The 16,941-nt window shown below is 67.8% G+C and overlaps 1 protein-coding gene across 13 annotated transcripts in view; it reads left to right on the top strand.

Moving 5' to 3' along the window:
- LOC138850085 (maestro heat-like repeat family member 5) overlaps positions 1-16,941 on the top strand; it is a 41,202-nt gene that overhangs the window by 9,898 nt on the left and 14,363 nt on the right. For 11 of the 13 annotated variants that reach the window (XM_070075874.1, XM_070075876.1, XM_070075873.1 and 8 more), the window contains exons 4-17: positions 182-310; positions 3,722-3,881; positions 4,665-4,717; positions 7,879-7,986; positions 8,110-8,226; positions 8,370-8,489; positions 8,845-8,997; positions 9,353-9,475; positions 9,904-9,983; positions 10,561-10,696; positions 11,612-11,707; positions 13,225-13,329; positions 14,246-14,381; positions 14,483-14,646. In XM_070075874.1, the coding sequence (XP_069931975.1) occupies positions 182-310; positions 3,722-3,881; positions 4,665-4,717; positions 7,879-7,986; positions 8,110-8,226; positions 8,370-8,489; positions 8,845-8,997; positions 9,353-9,475; positions 9,904-9,983; positions 10,561-10,696; positions 11,612-11,707; positions 13,225-13,329; positions 14,246-14,381; positions 14,483-14,646 (1,680 nt within the window). The remainder of the gene's footprint in view (positions 1-181; positions 311-3,721; positions 3,882-4,664; positions 4,718-7,878; positions 7,987-8,109; positions 8,227-8,369; positions 8,490-8,844; positions 8,998-9,352; positions 9,476-9,903; positions 9,984-10,560; positions 10,697-11,611; positions 11,708-13,224; positions 13,330-14,245; positions 14,382-14,482; positions 14,647-16,941) is intronic. The other 2 variants (XM_070075871.1, XM_070075872.1) reach the window with 2 other exon arrangements.

The raw sequence follows: 16,941 nt of genomic DNA, 5'->3' as shown, positions 1-16,941 counted from the left end.
TGAATGAACGTTCTGGAAATGGGATGCTCTTTGCAAACCCTGGCAGCACCTGGCTCCAGGCCGGCGTGCAGGGCGTGCTCACCGCATGGCTGTTAAGTGCACGGGCAAATGCAGCCACCCGGGGTCCCCCCAGGCTCCTCCCAGCCCGAGCCTGAGCCTGCGTCCGCCGTGCGGCCTGCAGATCTCCTCCCGGCACACGTTCCGGCTGCTGCAGGTGCTGGAGGCGGTCATTGGAGCCAGCGACTCCCTGGAGGAGACCTGGGAGAAGTCCTTCATGCAGCTCGCCCTGGAGAACATGACCAAGAACACGGTGGGCCCCTCGCCCGGCCGCCCCAGGGCCGAAGGGGCTGGATGTGCCCAGCTCTGTGCTCCCCCCAGGGCCTGGGTCCTTTACCTGAGCTCCTTCCACCGCCCCCCAGGGGCACAGTCCCATGCACCCCACCTTAGGGGGAAGAAGGCGAGGCTCTGGGGCGCCACTTGCCCAGGGTCTGTGGGGGCTTCCTGTCTCCCAGGAGGTCCCCTCCCGAGGCGGGCTCTCTGTCCTCCAGCCCCTCCCCGCCTTATGGTCTTGTCCCTGACCTTCCGGAACATCTGCTGTGGGCGTGGTCTATTCCCCAGGGGAGACTCGGCCCTGCGTTCCCGCCTGAAACACAGTAGCAGGGTCCCACCTGCCCACCCCACCTGCAGTCCAGGGAGCCGCCCCAGCCCAGCCCCGAGTCTCTGCCTACAGCCGCAGGGGCTGCAGACGGCGGCTTTGACTCAGAGCAACCAGCCCACGGCCGCCCCACAGCAGCCCACTCACTAGGCCTTGGTGGACGGAGGCCAGAGGACAGGGACCACGCCCTCGGCACCCCACAGTGGAATCACTGCATCTCTGGTGGTCCTGGGTCCCCCGGGCACTAAGGGGACACAGGCAGGCAGGAGTCCGTGCTATGGGGAAGTGGACTACGCCCACAGCGCACCTGCTAAATTGTACACAGCCGCGCTCTCCAGTCCGGGCCTGGGTCCAGCAGAGGCGGGGGTGGGGGGTGCTCAGAGAACAACAGACATCACCTTGCCAGGACAGGATGGAAGCCACAGTGAATCAGCCCTCCAAGCCGGGCCCATTGTACAAATGGAAAGACTGAGGCTCGGGGAGCGTAGGGGGCTTGTCTGCAGTAACATGCTCTTGTGGACAAGTCCAGGTCCACCCAGGGTGAATGACAGACGTGGGGCACAGGCCAGACCCTCCTCCTGCCTTCTCTGGCCACCCCTCTCTCCCTTGCCTCCTATCTGTCTCAGTCCCCACTGGGAGGTTCTTGAACCCGCGTACAGGCGCTGGGGGCAGGGCAGAGGTGACTGGGAAGCTGAGGCTGCAGGACAAGGTCAGGGTCAAAGACTGCCTTCAGCCTCCCCGTGGGTGGACAGGCGCCCTCCGGAGGCCGTCGGAGGCGGGCCACACCGGCGCTCGGCTGTGCTATGCTTCTGCACACAGCAGGGCGACACGCCCGGGGGCCGGGAGCCCACCCAGGACCCAGGGCTGAGCAGGCAGGTTGCTCCCAGCTCGGGGCCAGCCGCGTGCTGACACTGCTCCAAAGCCCCGGCGGGTGCCCCGTCTCAGCCAGGGGTCTGCCTCAGCCTGAGGTCCCTCACCCTCCCCTGGGGGGACCCCGGTTCCCAGGCCCCAAGTCTTCCTCTCGCCCATGGGCTGGAGGCTGGAGGCACACGTCCACCAGCAGCTTCTTCCAGAAAGAAGGGGGACGGAAAACTGCACCACTGCTGGCTGGGGATCTGCCGGCTGCGTCGCCCGCTGTCCGCCTGTCCTCAGCGTGGCTGAGCCGCCTGGCGCCGGTGCTGCCCCTGTGGCCGGCGCTGCTACTCTCTGCCAGATCCTTGCCCCCGGTCCCCTGAAACAGTGCCGTGAGCAGCCCCGCGCCCTCCTCGCACCGACTGGCCCTGGACAACCCTTGGTTCCCCTGGTCTGTCTGAGGCAGCAGAGACCCCGGCAGTGAGGCCCGCGGCTTCCCGTGGCTCCTAGCCGCCCCGCCCGGTCTCTGCTTTGCCATCTCTCTCCCTTGCATCCTCTTCAAGAGTCGCCCGCAGTTGCTCTGTTGTTTGTTTGAAAGGGAGAGAGACCGAGATCTTCCATCCACTGGGGTCACTCCCCAAATGCCCTAACAGCCAGGGCTGGGCCAGGTCAAAGCCAGGAGCCAGGAGCTCCATCCGGGTCCCCCATGTGGGTGCAGGAGCCATCGCCCTCTACCTCCCAGGCGCGTCAGCAGGGAGCTGGATCAGAAGCGGAGCGACTGGGAAGGGAACCAAGCCCTCCGACATGGGACGGTGGCGTCAACCATTGCCCCAAACGCCTGCCCCTGCGCCCTGGTCTTTAACCGCACCCACGGAAGAGGCGTGGCCTGAGCACCTGCTCCCAGCTCAGCCCAGCCCAGTCCCAGCCATCGCGGGCCGTGGGGCTGGGAAATTGTGTGTGTGTGTGCCTGCCTCTCTCTGCCTCTCAAACAAATTTAAAAATATCAACAAACAGCCCCAGTCCTGACTTTGAGCTCAGAATGTCCCCTTTCGTGTCAGCTGTGTGTGGCATCACCATCTCTCTGAGGACAGAGTGTGCGTGGCGTTGCCGCCCTGTCTGTGGCCTCGGCGCCCCCCATGGCTCCTCTCTGGCTACGCAGGGTCCTGCGGCCATGGGGTCTTGTCCCTCCCCTGCCCCCCACCCAGGGCAGCAGCTCTGTACCTTTCCTGCCCAGCTCTGAGGGTTTCCGGCCTGGAGGGACAGAGACCAGTCCTGCAGGGCTGTGCAGGGCCTGGCCAGGGAGGGAGCAGCCCCTGAGCCTGCAGGCCTGGCCTCCTCCCCGCAAGGACCCTCCCCGCTCGGCCCAGAGATGAGCTCCAAGGGCGGGGGTGTCGTCTGGGGATGAGACTGCTGCTCCCACGTTTGCAGCCCCCCCCCGCCCCAGCTCCCGGGCTGGGGGCACCCGAGGCCCCCACTCCTGTGCAGACAGCACGGGGCTTCGCCGCGGCTCCCGCCCAGTCTGCTTCAGGTTCCCGAGTGCACGGCTGCCCCGTCTTTGTCTACAGCACTCCTAAGCGAGGTTCTGGGTGAGAGTGGCCATCTTGGCGTCCACAATGGCCGATGGCCATGTCACACGGGGCCGCAAGGCGCCTCCTGACCTCACACACACTCACCCCCCAGCTGCCGCCACAGGCCGAGCCTGCCTCGCACCACGCCGCCCACGGAGACACGCAGGGCAGGGATTCACACCGGAGCAGACTCCAGCCGGGCTCCGGGTCTCAGCGCCTGCCCTGCTTCTCAGGACGCCCCTGGCGTGAGCGAGGGGCACCGGGCGCCCGGGCACAGCTCTCGGGAACCCGACGCGCTGACCCTTCGGGAATCCGGCAGGAACACGGCCACTGGCTCCAAATCCACAGGGCAAAGAACGCAGAGACGGAGGGGTCCTGGCCGGGGGGAGCACGGGGTCGCGTTGATGGAGGCTCAGGCGTCCCGGGCGTGTGCTGGGAGCGCCAAGGCGGCCGGGGCTGTGCAGGTGGAGTTCCAGGCACAGCCTGTACAGAGGCTCAGACTTCCCAGGACAGAGGACCCTGGCCCTGCGGGAGGAGTGCGTATCCAGGGACCACCCGAGTGCCTCAGCCTCACCCTGCCCTCCAGAAAATGGGCTGAGGATGCTGGCGGCCAGCTCACCGCCCGCCGCCCCCACCCCGCCCGCAGGAGCTGGAAGACACATACCAGGACGCGGCCGGCGACGTGCTGGTGGCCCTCTGCAGGCACTCGTGGCGGGCTGTGGCCCAGCACCTGGAGACGGAGCTGCTGACGGGCGTCTTCCCACACCGCAGTGTCCTGTATGTCCTGGGGGTGCTGTCCACCGACGGTACGTCCTGCCCGCCCCCACCCCGCCAGGCTGTGCACAGAAAGGGGCTCCGTGCAGGGAACTCCCCCAGCCCACCGCCCCTCACTGCTCACAGAACCTCCGGCCACAGGGGGACCAACCCAGCCGCGCCCGCGTCTCACGGGCTGAGCCAGGACGGAAACAGTGGGAGCGGGAGGCAGGAGCTGGCTCGGGGCGGGGCCGAGGTGTCCTTGGGGGCGCCTCCAGGGAGAGGCATGCCCGACTGCCCGGGGGCCAGGGAGAGGGCTTCCTGGGGGAGGCAGCACATGCGTGAGCGTGAAGCTAGCTCTTCCACGGACCTCAGCGGGAGGGGCTCTCGTGGCCTCCAAGGTGGGCTTGCAAGCCTGGGCTTCACGGCCTGGAAGGAGGCAGAACCTGGCTTGTGCCCCTGCCCCAGGACTGCAGGCTGGGCAGGGGTCCCTCTGCAGCTGGGTGACGTCTGACACCCCCACCGCCCAGGGCTCTCCCTAAAGCAGCCCCTCCCTCTGCGGTAGGATTTCCAAATTCCCAAACTCGCTGTCCCATGTCCCACACCTCTGTGCCGGAGCCTGAGGGGCTGCACCGGGAGGGACCCCGCTCCCCGCCAAGGGAGAGCCCAAGGCCCCAAGAGACAGCGTGGCTTGCCGGAGGCCACACAGCAAGGGCGGACGGGGCCACAGCCCCAGGCCCAGTGTCTGCAGCGCCCCCCACAGGCCAGTGTGGGAGCCGCGGGGAGGCAGGGCCCTAGCTCCTGCGCGGCCTGTGACCCACCCCTCTCCGCCACAGAGCAACTGTTCACCAAGGAAGACAAGGCATGCTGGGAAGAGAGGCTGACCCAGGTACCAACACCGGCCAGGGGGTGGGAGGTGGGGGAAGAGGGGGAGAGGCGGGGAGGGGGCACCTCCACGTGTGTTGGGAAGGGGCTAGGTCACAGCCTGGTCACTTGGGAAGCTGGGGTTGGACCTCGGCCAACAGAGGCGCAGTGGGAGGGGCTCTCACACACAGGCCCCTCCCACCTGTCCTGGAGCCCCCACTGGAGGCCCAGAGAGGGCGCAGGTGCCGAGGCAGGACAGAGCAGGACACGCTGGGGGCTGGCGGCCGCCGCCCCTCCCCGGCCCCACAGCGAGAGAAGGGACTCGGGACCCCACAGCCGCGCCGGCCCGGCTCCAGCCAGTCCCAGCTGGAGACCGCGGCAGCCAGCGCGCCTCTGTCCCTCGCCTGCCCCAGCCGTGGCGGGAGACGGGAGACAAGGACCCTGTTCTGTGGAAGTGACCCGGGCCCCGTGCGCCCGTGCGCAGCCACTGCTGCAGAGGCGAGGGCAGCGTGGTCGCGCCTGTCTTGGAAAACGTCACGGGGAGCTGCCGCGGGCGGTGCTGGCGTGATTGGCAGCGGTGCCGACGGCGGCGCTGACCCGGTGCGGTAGACCGGAGCGGCAGCGGTGCCGGGAACGCACTGGGCACTCGGGCGTCGGCAGCAGTGCCCGCAGCCGCCCACCTCGCCCGTCCTCTCAAGCAGGCAGAGCGCCCGCCGGTGCAGGGCCAGTGCGGCCACCGGGACCGCGCTCACAGGCCCCTGTCCGACCACACGGAGCGCGGCCGCGGGGAGCTGGGCCTGCAGAGACTCAGCACACGGTCAGGGGGAATCGCAACAGGAGTTGGGAGCTTGTGGCCCGAAGGATGAGGAAAACCTAACGCGGGGGCCGGCGCCGTGGCGGAGCGGGGAAAGCCGCCACCTGCAGTGCCTGCATCCCACATGGACGCCAGTTCGAGACCCGACTGCTCCTCTTCTGATCCAGCTCTCTGCTATGGCCTGGGAAAGCAGCAGATGATGCCCCAAGTCTTTGGGCCCCTGCACCCGCGTGGGAGACCTGGAAGAAGCTTCTGGCTCCTGGCTTCGGATCGGCACAGCTCCGACCATTGCCGTCATCTGGGGAGTGAACCATCGGATGGAAGACACCTCTCTTTGTCCGCCCCCCTCCTTCTCTCTCTCTCTCTCTCTCTCTCTCTCTCTCTGCCTCTCCTCTCTCTTTCTGCCTCTCCTCTCTCTCTCTCACTCTGCCTTTCTGTAACTCCATCTTTCAAATAAATAAATAAATCTTTTAAAAAAAACCGAACATGAAAAATCGTGGGATACCAGAGAAAGGACGGCTTACATGAATTTCAGTTTTGTGTCTTTAGTTGTTGCATTAGAAGACACCGAGCTCTCAGAAAACAAAGCAAACCTGGGAGGCAGACGGAGGAAGGCAGAGCTGGAGCAGACCTCGGGGGCAGCACAGGGCAGACGGAGGACCAGGACCCGCCCAGTGGGCAGCAGCCCCCACGAGGCCAGCCGAGACGTCACAGGCACCAGCAGCAGGTGCAGACCGGGTGAGGAGCGCCTAATGAAGATGAGGCAAGGGCCCAAACAGGCGATTTAGATTCAACAAACTCCCCGAAAACACGCGGGAAGAAGCAAACCCACACAGTGCTGGATCCGTCAGGAAACCGGAATCATCGAAGACTTGCCATAAACACCAACTCCGCGTGCTTCTCCCGCAAGCCTACCAGATACTGCAGGAAAAACATGGCGTCAATCCCACCGCCTGCAGCGCCGGCACCCCATATGGGGGCTGGTTCACGCCCTGGCTGCTCCTCTTCCCATCCCGTGCCCTGCTGTGGCCTGAGAAAGCAGCAGAAGATGGCCCAAGTGCTTGGGCCCCTGCACCCGCGTGGGAGACCTGGAAGAAACTCCTGGCTCCTGGCTTCGGATCGGGCCCAGTTCCAGCCATTGTGGCCATTTGGGGAGAAAACCAGTGGACAGAAGCTCTCTCTCTCTCTGTCTCTCTCTGTCTCTCTCTTTCTCCGTAACTCTGCCTTTCAAATAAATAAATAAATCTTTTTAAAAAATTCTATGTGGACATTTCAAAGGCCCTGGAATGGCCGAAGCCATCAGGACAAAGAGAAAAAAAAGTCTAAGAAATCCAAGACTTGAGGCACTGGCGTGCGGAAACCAGTAACCGCCTGGGACCGCGTAGGAGGAACGGGCGCAGCTATGCAGAGACACGGGTGGCCCTGATAGGGGCCGGGCGAGTCCGCGGGGCAGGGGGTGCAGGTGCGCAGACCCCTGCTACAGGCGAGGGTTCCCCCAGCGCCTGCTGCACCCCGGCACCCCCAAACAGGCCAGGCAGGGGTCCCCTTGGGGCACAGTCTCCATGCCCGCGATGCAGGGCGATGGCACCCTACTTCCGTCTAAACTTTAACTCCTACTGGTGCAGCCTTTTGGTTGATATCGCCGAAATCTTCCCAAACCCCGTTGTCGGTCCCATCACCGTCCGCCAAAAAGCACTAGCTTGTCAAAGCTCCGTGTTCTGCTTCTGGCCAGTCTCGGCCGGAACGATCCAGCGTCTGAATTTCCACTGGGGACCGTCAGCAACGCGGCATTCCCCGCGGCCGCTGCCGCCGCCTCTCGGTCCTTCCGCAGCCGGCGCCCGAGCTGCCCCCGCTGGCTTTGCCCAGAAGCCTCCCCGTGAACTCGTCTGCACATCGATCAAAAGCAGCGGCTGGGACCACACGTCAGAGGGCTGTGCCCGCCCGGAAGCCGGACGTCTTGGAAGCGTCGGATCCAGCAACCCAGCCTCATTGACAGCAGGGTGCTCTTGCCAACTAGGTTCAAGGTCACGGAACTCTTCAGACCTCGTACTGCCCTTATTCCTCCACTCTCCCACGCATTCGCTAAATCCGTGAGGGTGCACCCACCACGGGGCGGCAGTGCAGGGGGCGTGGCCGTGCCTGCCCTCCCAGCTCCCCCCTGCAGAGCGCCGCCTCCCGCCAGTACCAGGCATCGCTGCATCTGGGACCCTGCTGTGCTACTGGGGATACGGCGTCCCCAGCTTCCTGACCCCCAAGGGTCGTCAAACAGACCAGAGGGCTGGCAGGGGGGACACAGTCAGGGCTCGGGGGGCACCGGGGCTGGCGGAGCTCTGGGCCCCAGCTCCAGCCCCGCCCACCCCACGTGCTCACAGATGGCCACCAAGTCGGTGTCATTCCTGAACTCCGAAGTGTGGTCCAAGGAGCTGCTGCGAGCACTCACCAAGCCCAGCCAGTCCCAGCAGGAGCAGTCCCCGGAGAAGGTGGGTGCCCGGCTGTAGGCGCGTGGAGCCCGAGAGAGGGGAGGCCAGGCTGGCCCAGGGCCGAGGGGGCTGTCGGGCAGGCTGCTCTAGGCCGGGGGACGAGATGCCACCACCCTCCACCAGGACTTCCTGTTCACCTACTACGGCCTGATCCTTCAGGCGGAAGAGAGCAGCCTCACGGTCAGGACGCACCTGCAAGGCCTCCTGGAAACCTCCCACCAGTGGCCCAAGCAGAGGGAGGTGAGGCCTGACCGCACCTGACCCTGACCGCACCTGACCCTGACCCTGGCCTCACTCTGAGCCCTGGCCCTGGGATGTAGGTGAACCCCTCTCTCAGGCAGCTTGAGGCTGCCTCATAGTGGCCCCACCCCCACCCCCCACAGGGCATGGCTCGCACCGTGGGGCTGGCCGCGGCCCGACACCTGGACGACGTCTGGGCCGTCCTGGACCAGTTTGGCCGGAGCACGCGGGTCAAGTGGAGCCTCCACCTGTTCTCCCTGAAGGTGGGGGCTCTGGGGCCCCCAGGGGCTCAGCAAGGGGCCAGAACACCAGGACCCCCACCCCAGGCCTTGGTTTCCTGCCCCTGCATGGCATGTCCAGCACACAGCTGTGACACATGGTGCCTGCTGGCCTCTGCACCTGCTCGGGTAGCCCTGACCACCCAACAGGGGCCAGTGCCCTCCCCAGGCCCCACTGCAGTCCCCCTGGGCCAAGACCCTCCCAGGACCTGGCAGCCAAATCCCCCATGGAGCAGGAGGGGAGGGGTGGGCCATCCCAGGGAGGGGGAGTGAGGGGCCGGGGCTCCAGACATCCCCACCCCCAGAGAGCCCCTGGGACACCTCCCCGCCCCTCCCCCAGGGCCAGAGCTCGGAGGACCTGCGCTGGAAGTGGGCGGGCAGCACCATCCTCCTGGCCTACGGGGAGGTGGCCGCCAAGGCCAAGGCCCACATCCTGCCCTGGGTGGACAACATCCTCTCTCGGATGATCTTCTACTTCCACCACAGCTCCTGGGTACGCGACCCCCGCCGCCCTGCCCCGGGAGCCCGCCCAGCGGCCCCCGCACCTCAGGGCTGAGAGCTCTAGAACCCTGCACTCAACGCACACGCACACACGCCCAGCTCTGCCCACCTGCGCCACAGGAAACAGGCCCGGTCTCACCCGGCACCTTCCAACGCCCGTGCCCCACGCCTCCCCAGTGCGAGTGGGCAGTGGCAGGCCCAGGCGCTTTCCCATCCTGCACTGCTCCTGCGGGGATGTGCGGTGGGGGACAGAGTCACACAGCCCAGGGGGCTAGGGTCTCCAGGCCCCCGGCCAGCAGCGGCCTCTGCCCTTGGATGGCGGCCGCGCTCTCTTGCTCCCTCTGCAGGACGAGACACTGAAGCACAGCTTCCTCACGGCCATGCTGATGCTGGTGGGGGCCATCAGCCGGAGCGAGGGCGCCCACAGCTACGAGTTCTCCCAGACCTCCGAGCTCCTGGAGTGTCTGAAGGTGGGGCCCGGCCCGGAGCCGCCGGGGGAGCGGGGGTGCTCCTGGAGCCCCCTCCTGTCTGGGTGCACTGGGGCCTCCCGGGGAGCTGGGCTGGCCAGGTACGCCAGGTCAAAGGCCAGCCCCATCCATTCTGCCCACCCTGACCTGGTGCTGACCAGTGGCCCGGCTCCACGGAGCCTCCGGTTAATCAGACCAGAACCAGAGCGGGTTGGAGACCCAGCCACAGTCGGCATCTAGCAGGCGGTGCTGGGGCACCCCGGATTCCCCAGCTTCGCTCTGGTTCTCTCGGGGGGCAGAGATCGCCCCGACCCAGGGTGGGGGGTGAGAGCTCTGTGTGGGTCCCGGGTCGGGCGGCACAGGGGCCAGGTGAGCCTGGTGTCAGAAGCCGGACTGGCGCAGCCTGGTGACAGCCGTGCCTGGTCCCGTAGGTGTTGATGGAGAAGGAGCCACAGGACGCGCTGTGCACACCGAGCCGCTGGCAGACCCTGCACCTGATCTCCAGCCTCTGGTAGGTGCCCGCCCCCGCCGGCCTTCCTGGGCACCCAGCGGTGAGCCAGCAGGGCCCGTCCTGACACTAGAGAGCTGCAGGAAGACAGAGTGGGGGCACGAGGCAGGGAGGGGCTAGGGACGGAGCCCGAGGCCAGGTCAGGCTGCCCTGCCCGGTGTGACACGGAGTTCTGCGGGGCCTGGCTGACTCCAGGGGAGTACTCGGGGGACCAGCGCAGAGCCCCGGAGTGACCCAGGGCGTCCGGCCAGCAGGCGGCTGTGCACAGACGTGCAGGGACCAGGCGCCCTCCTCAGGCCTGCGGGGCGCAGGAGGACAGCCAGATCTTCCCTCCAAGCAAGCAGGGGGATGGAGAGCCGGTCGCGACTGGGGTGCCGGGTAGACACCGAGCCGAGACGCAGGGGGCTTCAGGGAAGAAGCCCAGGCCCGAGGCATGGGGCAGGGGTCATGGCGTCCAGGGGACGGAACGGATGGACCAGGAGGCCGGCTAGAGTGGAGGCGGACCCAGAGCCACGAGGGGCCGCCGCTGGGTCTCCAGGGCGCTCCCGGGGCCAAGCCCACCCCCTCATCGTCCCAACAGTCAGCTGAGGCCGCCAATAGGGCTGGAAAGGAAGTCGCGGCTGCTGTCCGTCTGCCTCCGCGCCGTGTTTGCGCTGCCGCCGCTGGACGCCCTGCAGAAGCACTCCTGCCTCTTTCTGGAGCCGCCCGACATACAGGTGCGCCCCCAGCGCCCGCCCCCAGCCCAGGGCGGCCTCTCCCCGGCCCCCAGCCCCCTACACACACACACGCACGCACACACACACACACGCACGCACGCACACCTGTTCAGTCCCTGAAGACAGATGCCTGACGGTGCCCGCGGCCACCACCAGAGGGCGCTGCGGCCCCAAGGCACGGCGCAGCACAGGGCCTCCGAGCAGGTGCCGCATGGCGCGTGGCCGTAGCTGCTCCTGGCACCTAGGGTGGCCGGGCCTCTGCAGAGCTTCTGTCGCCTTCCCAGCAGCGACCAGGGGCAAGGAAACCGGCTCAGAGAAATGCAGCCGTCTGGGCCGTCCGCCCCGGCCGCACCCCCAGCCCTGCAGGTGTGCAGAGTGACCTGGGCCGGCTCGCCCTGGGTGCCAGGAGCTGGGAGGCCCGGGCTGGGGCTTCCGTCCAAGCCGGCTGTGCGGTGTTGTGGAGGGAGAGTCCTCCAGGACACCCAGGCAGTGGCCGGGTCCCAGCCTCCGCTCCTAGGGGGCCTGGGAAGGGAGGGCGGACCTGGCCTGCTGCTCCCCCCCCCCAAATTCACGAGGCAAAGCAGTGAAGACACGGGGGAGGGGTGTGCGAGACCCAGGGCTCAGCGCCCGCTGCACCACACCCAGAGGCAGGCGCTTCAAACGCGTTGAGAGCTCGGGGCGGAGGGGGAGGCCGCCCAGCTCTGCCCCTGCACAGGGCCCATGGGCGCCTGGGGCCCGAGCCCCAGACGCCAGCCCTGCCCAGTCTGCCTCTGCCCAGTGGGGCCACTGCAGGGACCCCAGGTGGGCACGGTGGCAGCTCCGACGGGGGCAGCCTGGCCTGGAGGGTGGGGGCGCCGTGCAGGAGTGTGCTCCCCCCGCCGCGCTGAGGCAGCCTGACCCCCGCCCTCCACCCAGGCCCTGCTCAGCCAGACCACGGAGGCGCTGGACGGCATGCTGCAGGGCTTCCTGGTGCAGAGCCCCTCGGCAGAGGAGCTGCAGTTCCTGCTGTCGGTGAGCACGCGGCTCAGGGCCCCAGCCCGGCTGCCACGGAGGCACGGCCTGCGCCACTCCCCCTCCCGAGGGCACCCCTGCAGCCGTGCCCCCCCGAGGGTCTCAGAGCCCCTGCAGCCATGCCCCCTCCAAGGGTCTCAGAGCCCCTGCAGCCTGTCCCCTCCAGGGTCTCAGAGCCCCTGCAGCCATGCCCCCTCCAAGGGTCTCAGAGCCCCTGCGGCCGTGCCCCCCCAGGGTCTCAGAGCCCCTGCAGCCGTGCCCCCCCAGGGTCTAAGAGCCCCTGCAGCCGTGCCCCCCCGAGGGTCTCAGAGCCCCTGCAGCCATGCCCCCTCCAAGGGTCTCAGAGCCCCTGCAGCCTGTCCCCTCCAGGGTCTCAGAGCCCCTGCGGCCATGCCCCCCCGAGGGTCTCAGAGCCCCTGCAGCCGTGCCCCCCCGAGGGTCTCAGAGCCCCTGCAGCCGTGCCCCCCCGAGGGTCTCAGAGCCCCTGCAGCCGTGCCCCCCCAGGGTCTCAGAGCCCCTGCAGCCGCACCCCCCCGAGGGTCTCAGAGCCCCTGCAGCCGTGCCCCCCCGAGGGTCTCAGAGCCCCTGCAGCCGCACCCCCCCGAGGGTCTCAGAGCCCCTGCAGCCGTGCCCCCCCAGGGTCTCAGAGCCCCTGCAGCCGTGCCCCCCCAGGGTCTCAGAGCCCCTGCAGCCGTGCCCCCCCGAGGGTCTCAGAGCCCCTGCAGCCGTGCCCCCCCCAGGGTCTCAGAGTCCCTGCAGCCGTGTCCCCTCAGGGTCTCAGAGTCCCTGCAGCCGTGTCCCCGAGGGTTTCCGAGCCCGCTGCCCCTGCCCCCCGCCCTCCAGGCCCCTGCCCGGCTCAGGCAGTGAGAGCCCAGGACTTCACCAGGGCGTTCCGAGGGAGCTCTGGGCCATCACTGGACAGGGCAGCGGCGGGACGGGTGTGCGTGCGTGTGCACTCACCGTGTGCGTGCGGAAGAGCATTCTAGACGGGAGGCGGGACAGCCATGCGCCCCGGGGGGGGGGGGCTCTGAGCTGACGCCTCCACTGCAGAGGAGCAAGGGGCCTCTGGGAAAAAGCCAGGGCTGGGCCTGGTGGAGAGGGCGTGGCCTGGGTGTGGTGGGTGGGTCCTAGCCGAGTGGGCGTGGTCTGGATGCCTTGGGTGCGGTTCAGCCAAGTGGGCGTGACCCGGCACGGTGGGTGGGGTCCTGCTGAGGGGAGTGGCCTGGTACAGTAGGTGGAGTCCTGTTGAGAGGCGTGGCCCAGCGCAGTGGGGGGTCCTGCTGAGGGGAGTGGCCTGGTACAGTAGGTGGAGTCCTGCTGAGGGGCGTGGCCCGGCACGGTGGGTGGGGTCCTGCTGAGGGGCGTGGCCTGGTACAGTAGGTGGAGTCCTACTGAGGGGCGTGGCCTGGTACAGTAGGTGGAGTCCTGTTGAGGGCGTGGCCCGGCGCGGTGGGTGGGGCCTGAGCCTAGCCCGGCGCCCAGCTGGTGTGACCAAGGGCCCGCTCCCTGGCCCGCAGCACATGTACATCTGGATGGCGTCGGAGAAGGAGCATGAGCGGCAGCGGGCCGTGAGCAGCTGCGTGGTCCTCCTCGCGTTCCTGAACCGCAGCCTCCCCCTAGACGTGAGTGCCACCCCGCCCCTCCCGGGGCTGCCGGAGCTGCCGAGGGGGCTCCCGGCCCTGGGCTCCTAGGCCCTGCAGCCGGAGGGCAGGGGCTCCAGACAGAAGCGAGCCCAGGGCCCTCCCTTCCCACGCCTGAGAAGCACACGGGAGTGGGCACCCCTGCCCCCGAGCCCCGGCCCCCTGAGCCCTCGCGGGTGGGGGCTGGGCGGGCGGGGCTGGGCCCGCCCTGCACCTTGAGGCCTTGGGCAGGCAGCCCCTTCCCACAGCCCTGCTCTGCCGTGTCAGAAGGGTGGGGGCTCACGGCTCCCATCCCGACCCCTCCCCCACTGCTGCTCCGGCTTGGGTGGAAGTCAGCTCCGCCCAGGGGAGCAGCCACAGCACGCGGTCCTCAGGGAGACCTGGGCCATGGCGGCGTGGCCGCGGACGGGAGAGCAAGGACGCTTCTCCTGGGGCGGGGGACGGGGGGGTCTCTGTGTTCCCGGGGCGGGGCACCCCCAGAGGGGTTCAAGTCTCCCCGTGTCCCAGGACGGGGCCCAGGGTGAGGCGCGTGAGGCAGTCGCCTCGGCCGCCGGAGTGGGGGGGGTGGCCGAGGGCTGGGGACGCGGGATGCGCCCCGCCTGCCCGGGCAGTGTCTGCGTTTGTGACAGAGCTGTGCTGGGCGCGGGGCGGCGTGAGGGGGGAGGCAGGGCCCTGCGTGCACGCGGATGCTCGTCCCCACCCCTAATGCGCACTGCTCAGACCGGGCTCAGCAGCGTTTTCCCTCTTCCTAAACTCTGCGTGGGAGTGGGGCCCCCTCCTCACTGAGTGGAGCGGGCAGCCCATGCCCTTCGGCCCCGCCCCGTGAGGCCGGGCGAGCGCGCGCTCGGACCCCGCGTGTGCCTTCCGCCGCCAGCCGTGCCCCGCCCTCTCGCCACAGCCTCAGCAGGGCCTGAAGCGCGCCGGGCAGCTGGCGGGCGTGCTAGGCATTCTCTGCCAGGACCCGGACAAGGCCGTCCGGAGCTGCGGCCTGCAAGGCCTGGGCCACCTCTACCAGCTCCTGCTGCGCCAGAGAAGTGAGCTCCACCCCCGGGCACACCACGCCCCCAGCCAGGGCCTCCCCCCTCCCCAAACCTGCTCTGCGCCCAGGCCCGACTCCTGCCCTGTCCCCTCCTAGAACCTGAGGCCACCCCAGCCCTGCCCTGCCCCCCGCTACTTGGAGAAGCCGCTCAGGTTGCAGTCCAGACCCAGAGGGAGCTCCCGCCGCCCGGCGTGCATGGGAGCCCGCCCTGGAGCAGCGCGGACCAGCGTGCCAGCCCCCCGGGCCCCCTGGGCATCAAGGTCAGCCCCTGGAGTCCGGGCGGGCAGTGCGGGGTGGGCCACGCCAGAGCTGCCACCCCAAGCCAGAAGACGTCTGGGAGCCACCGCCCGATGGCCACGCCCCTCTGAGATGTAGTCGGCCCGGCCGGTGCCCGTGGGGGCTGGTCCCCGCCTGCCCCGGCCACATTCCCGTTGCAATCTGTGCTGACATGGCGGGGCTGCTGAGGAGCTGGGCCCCATTCACAGAGACCCCGTGAGTGGGGAGAAGGGGCTCTCGCCATGGCCCGAAGCAGCCCACAGTGAGCGTCCTGGAAGCACAGATTGACCCAAAGGCTGACGGGGTCGCGGCCCAGCGGGCTTGCGCCACTCCTGGCCCTCAGCGGCCCTCGCGAGCTGTCGGGGTGCCAAGGCCGGGCAGGAGTTTAGTTCCAGAAGCCGAACCCTGGAACCAGCCAGCACTTCATTTCTCAGTGCCCAGAAAGAGGCCTGGCTGGGCTGCAGGTCACATCCTGGAACCTGGGCAGGGGGCAGCGGGGGGAGGGGCACGCCGGCTGCCAGCTCAGAGGGGGTGGCAGCCAGAGGAGAATGCTGAGGGGCAGCCCACTCGCCCTGTGTGCCCCTGACCCAGGCGCGGGCGCGGGCTCTGGCCACCCTGTGTGCCCCTGACCCAGGCGCGGGCGCGGGCTCTGGCCACCCTGTGTGCCCCTGACCCAGGCGCGGGCGCGGGCTCTGGCCACCCTGTGTGCCCCTGACCCAGGCGCGGGCGCGGGCTCTGGCCACCCTGTGTGCCCCTGACCCAGGTGCGGGCTCGGGCTCTGGCTCTCCCTGGACAGGAGACGGTGACAGAGGGGAGCAGGAAGCAGAGGGAGGCCAGGAGGGTCTGCCCGTAGACGGCGGATCTGGGAGCTTCAGCTGCAGGACAGACCCCTGGGCCTGGGCTCCGCTTCAGGGCTCTTCGGGTTGCCCTGAATACACTGCACCTTCATCCTTGTCACCACCACCACCATCACCCCCACTGCTGTCGTCACCCCATCATCACCGTCATCACCATTACCACCACCACCACCACCACCATCACCATTACCACCACCACCACCACCACCATCACCCCCACTGCTGTCGTCACCCCATCATCACCATCACCATTACCACCACCACCACCACCATCACCCCCACTGCTGTCGTCACCCCATCATCACCATCATCACCATCACCATTACCACCACCACCACCACCACCATCACCATTACCATCACCATCACCACCACCATCACCACCACTGCTGTCGTCACCCCATCATCACCATCATCACCATTACCACCACCACCATCACCACCACCACCACCACCACCACCACCATCACCCCCACTGCTGTCGTCACCCCATCATCACCATCACCATTACCACCACCACCACCACCATCACCCCCACTGCTGTCGTCACCCCATCATCACCATCATCACCATCACCATTACCACCACCACCACCACCACCATCACCATTACCATCACCATCACCACCACCATCACCACCACTGCTGTCGTCACCCCATCATCACCATCATCACCATCACCATTACCACCACCACCATCACCACCACCACCACCACCACCACCACCATCACCCCCACTGCTGTCGTCACCCCATCATCACCATCACCATTACCACCACCACCACCACCATCACCCCCACTGCTGTCGTCACCCCATCATCACCATCATCACCATCACCATTACCACCACCACCATCACCACCACCACCACCCCCACTGCTGTCGTCACCCCATCATCACCGTCATCACCATCACCATTACACCCACCACCACCACCATCACCATCATCACTACCACCACCACCATCACCCCCATTGCAGTTGTCATCCCGTCACCACCATCACCACCACCTCCATCACCATCACCACCATCATCACCACCACCACCACCACCATCACCCCCATTGCAGTTGTCACCCCATCACCACCACCACCACCACCATCACCACCACCTCCATCACCATCACCACCAGTACCATCATCACCTCCATCACCTCCATCCCCACCACCCCCATCACTGTGCCGTCACTGAGGCCTCCACACCACCCTGTTGCCACTGCCCTGTGCCATCACCAAGGCCTCCACGCCCCTGACTGCCCTAGGACCCCCCAGGACCCCCCAGGGCCCCCAGGACCCCCAGGACCCCCCAGGACCCCCAGGGCCCCCAGGACCCCCAGGACCCCCCGGGACCCCCCAGGACCCCCTAGGACCCCCAGGACCCCCCAGGACCCCCTAGGACCCCCTGGGACCCCCCAGGACCCCCAG

The sequence above is a fragment of the Oryctolagus cuniculus genome, chromosome 6, assembly GCF_964237555.1.
Source record: "Oryctolagus cuniculus chromosome 6, mOryCun1.1, whole genome shotgun sequence".
In the NCBI taxonomy this organism is placed as follows: Eukaryota; Metazoa; Chordata; class Mammalia; order Lagomorpha; family Leporidae; genus Oryctolagus; species Oryctolagus cuniculus.
This window is presented reverse-complemented; position numbering and strand designations above follow the sequence as displayed.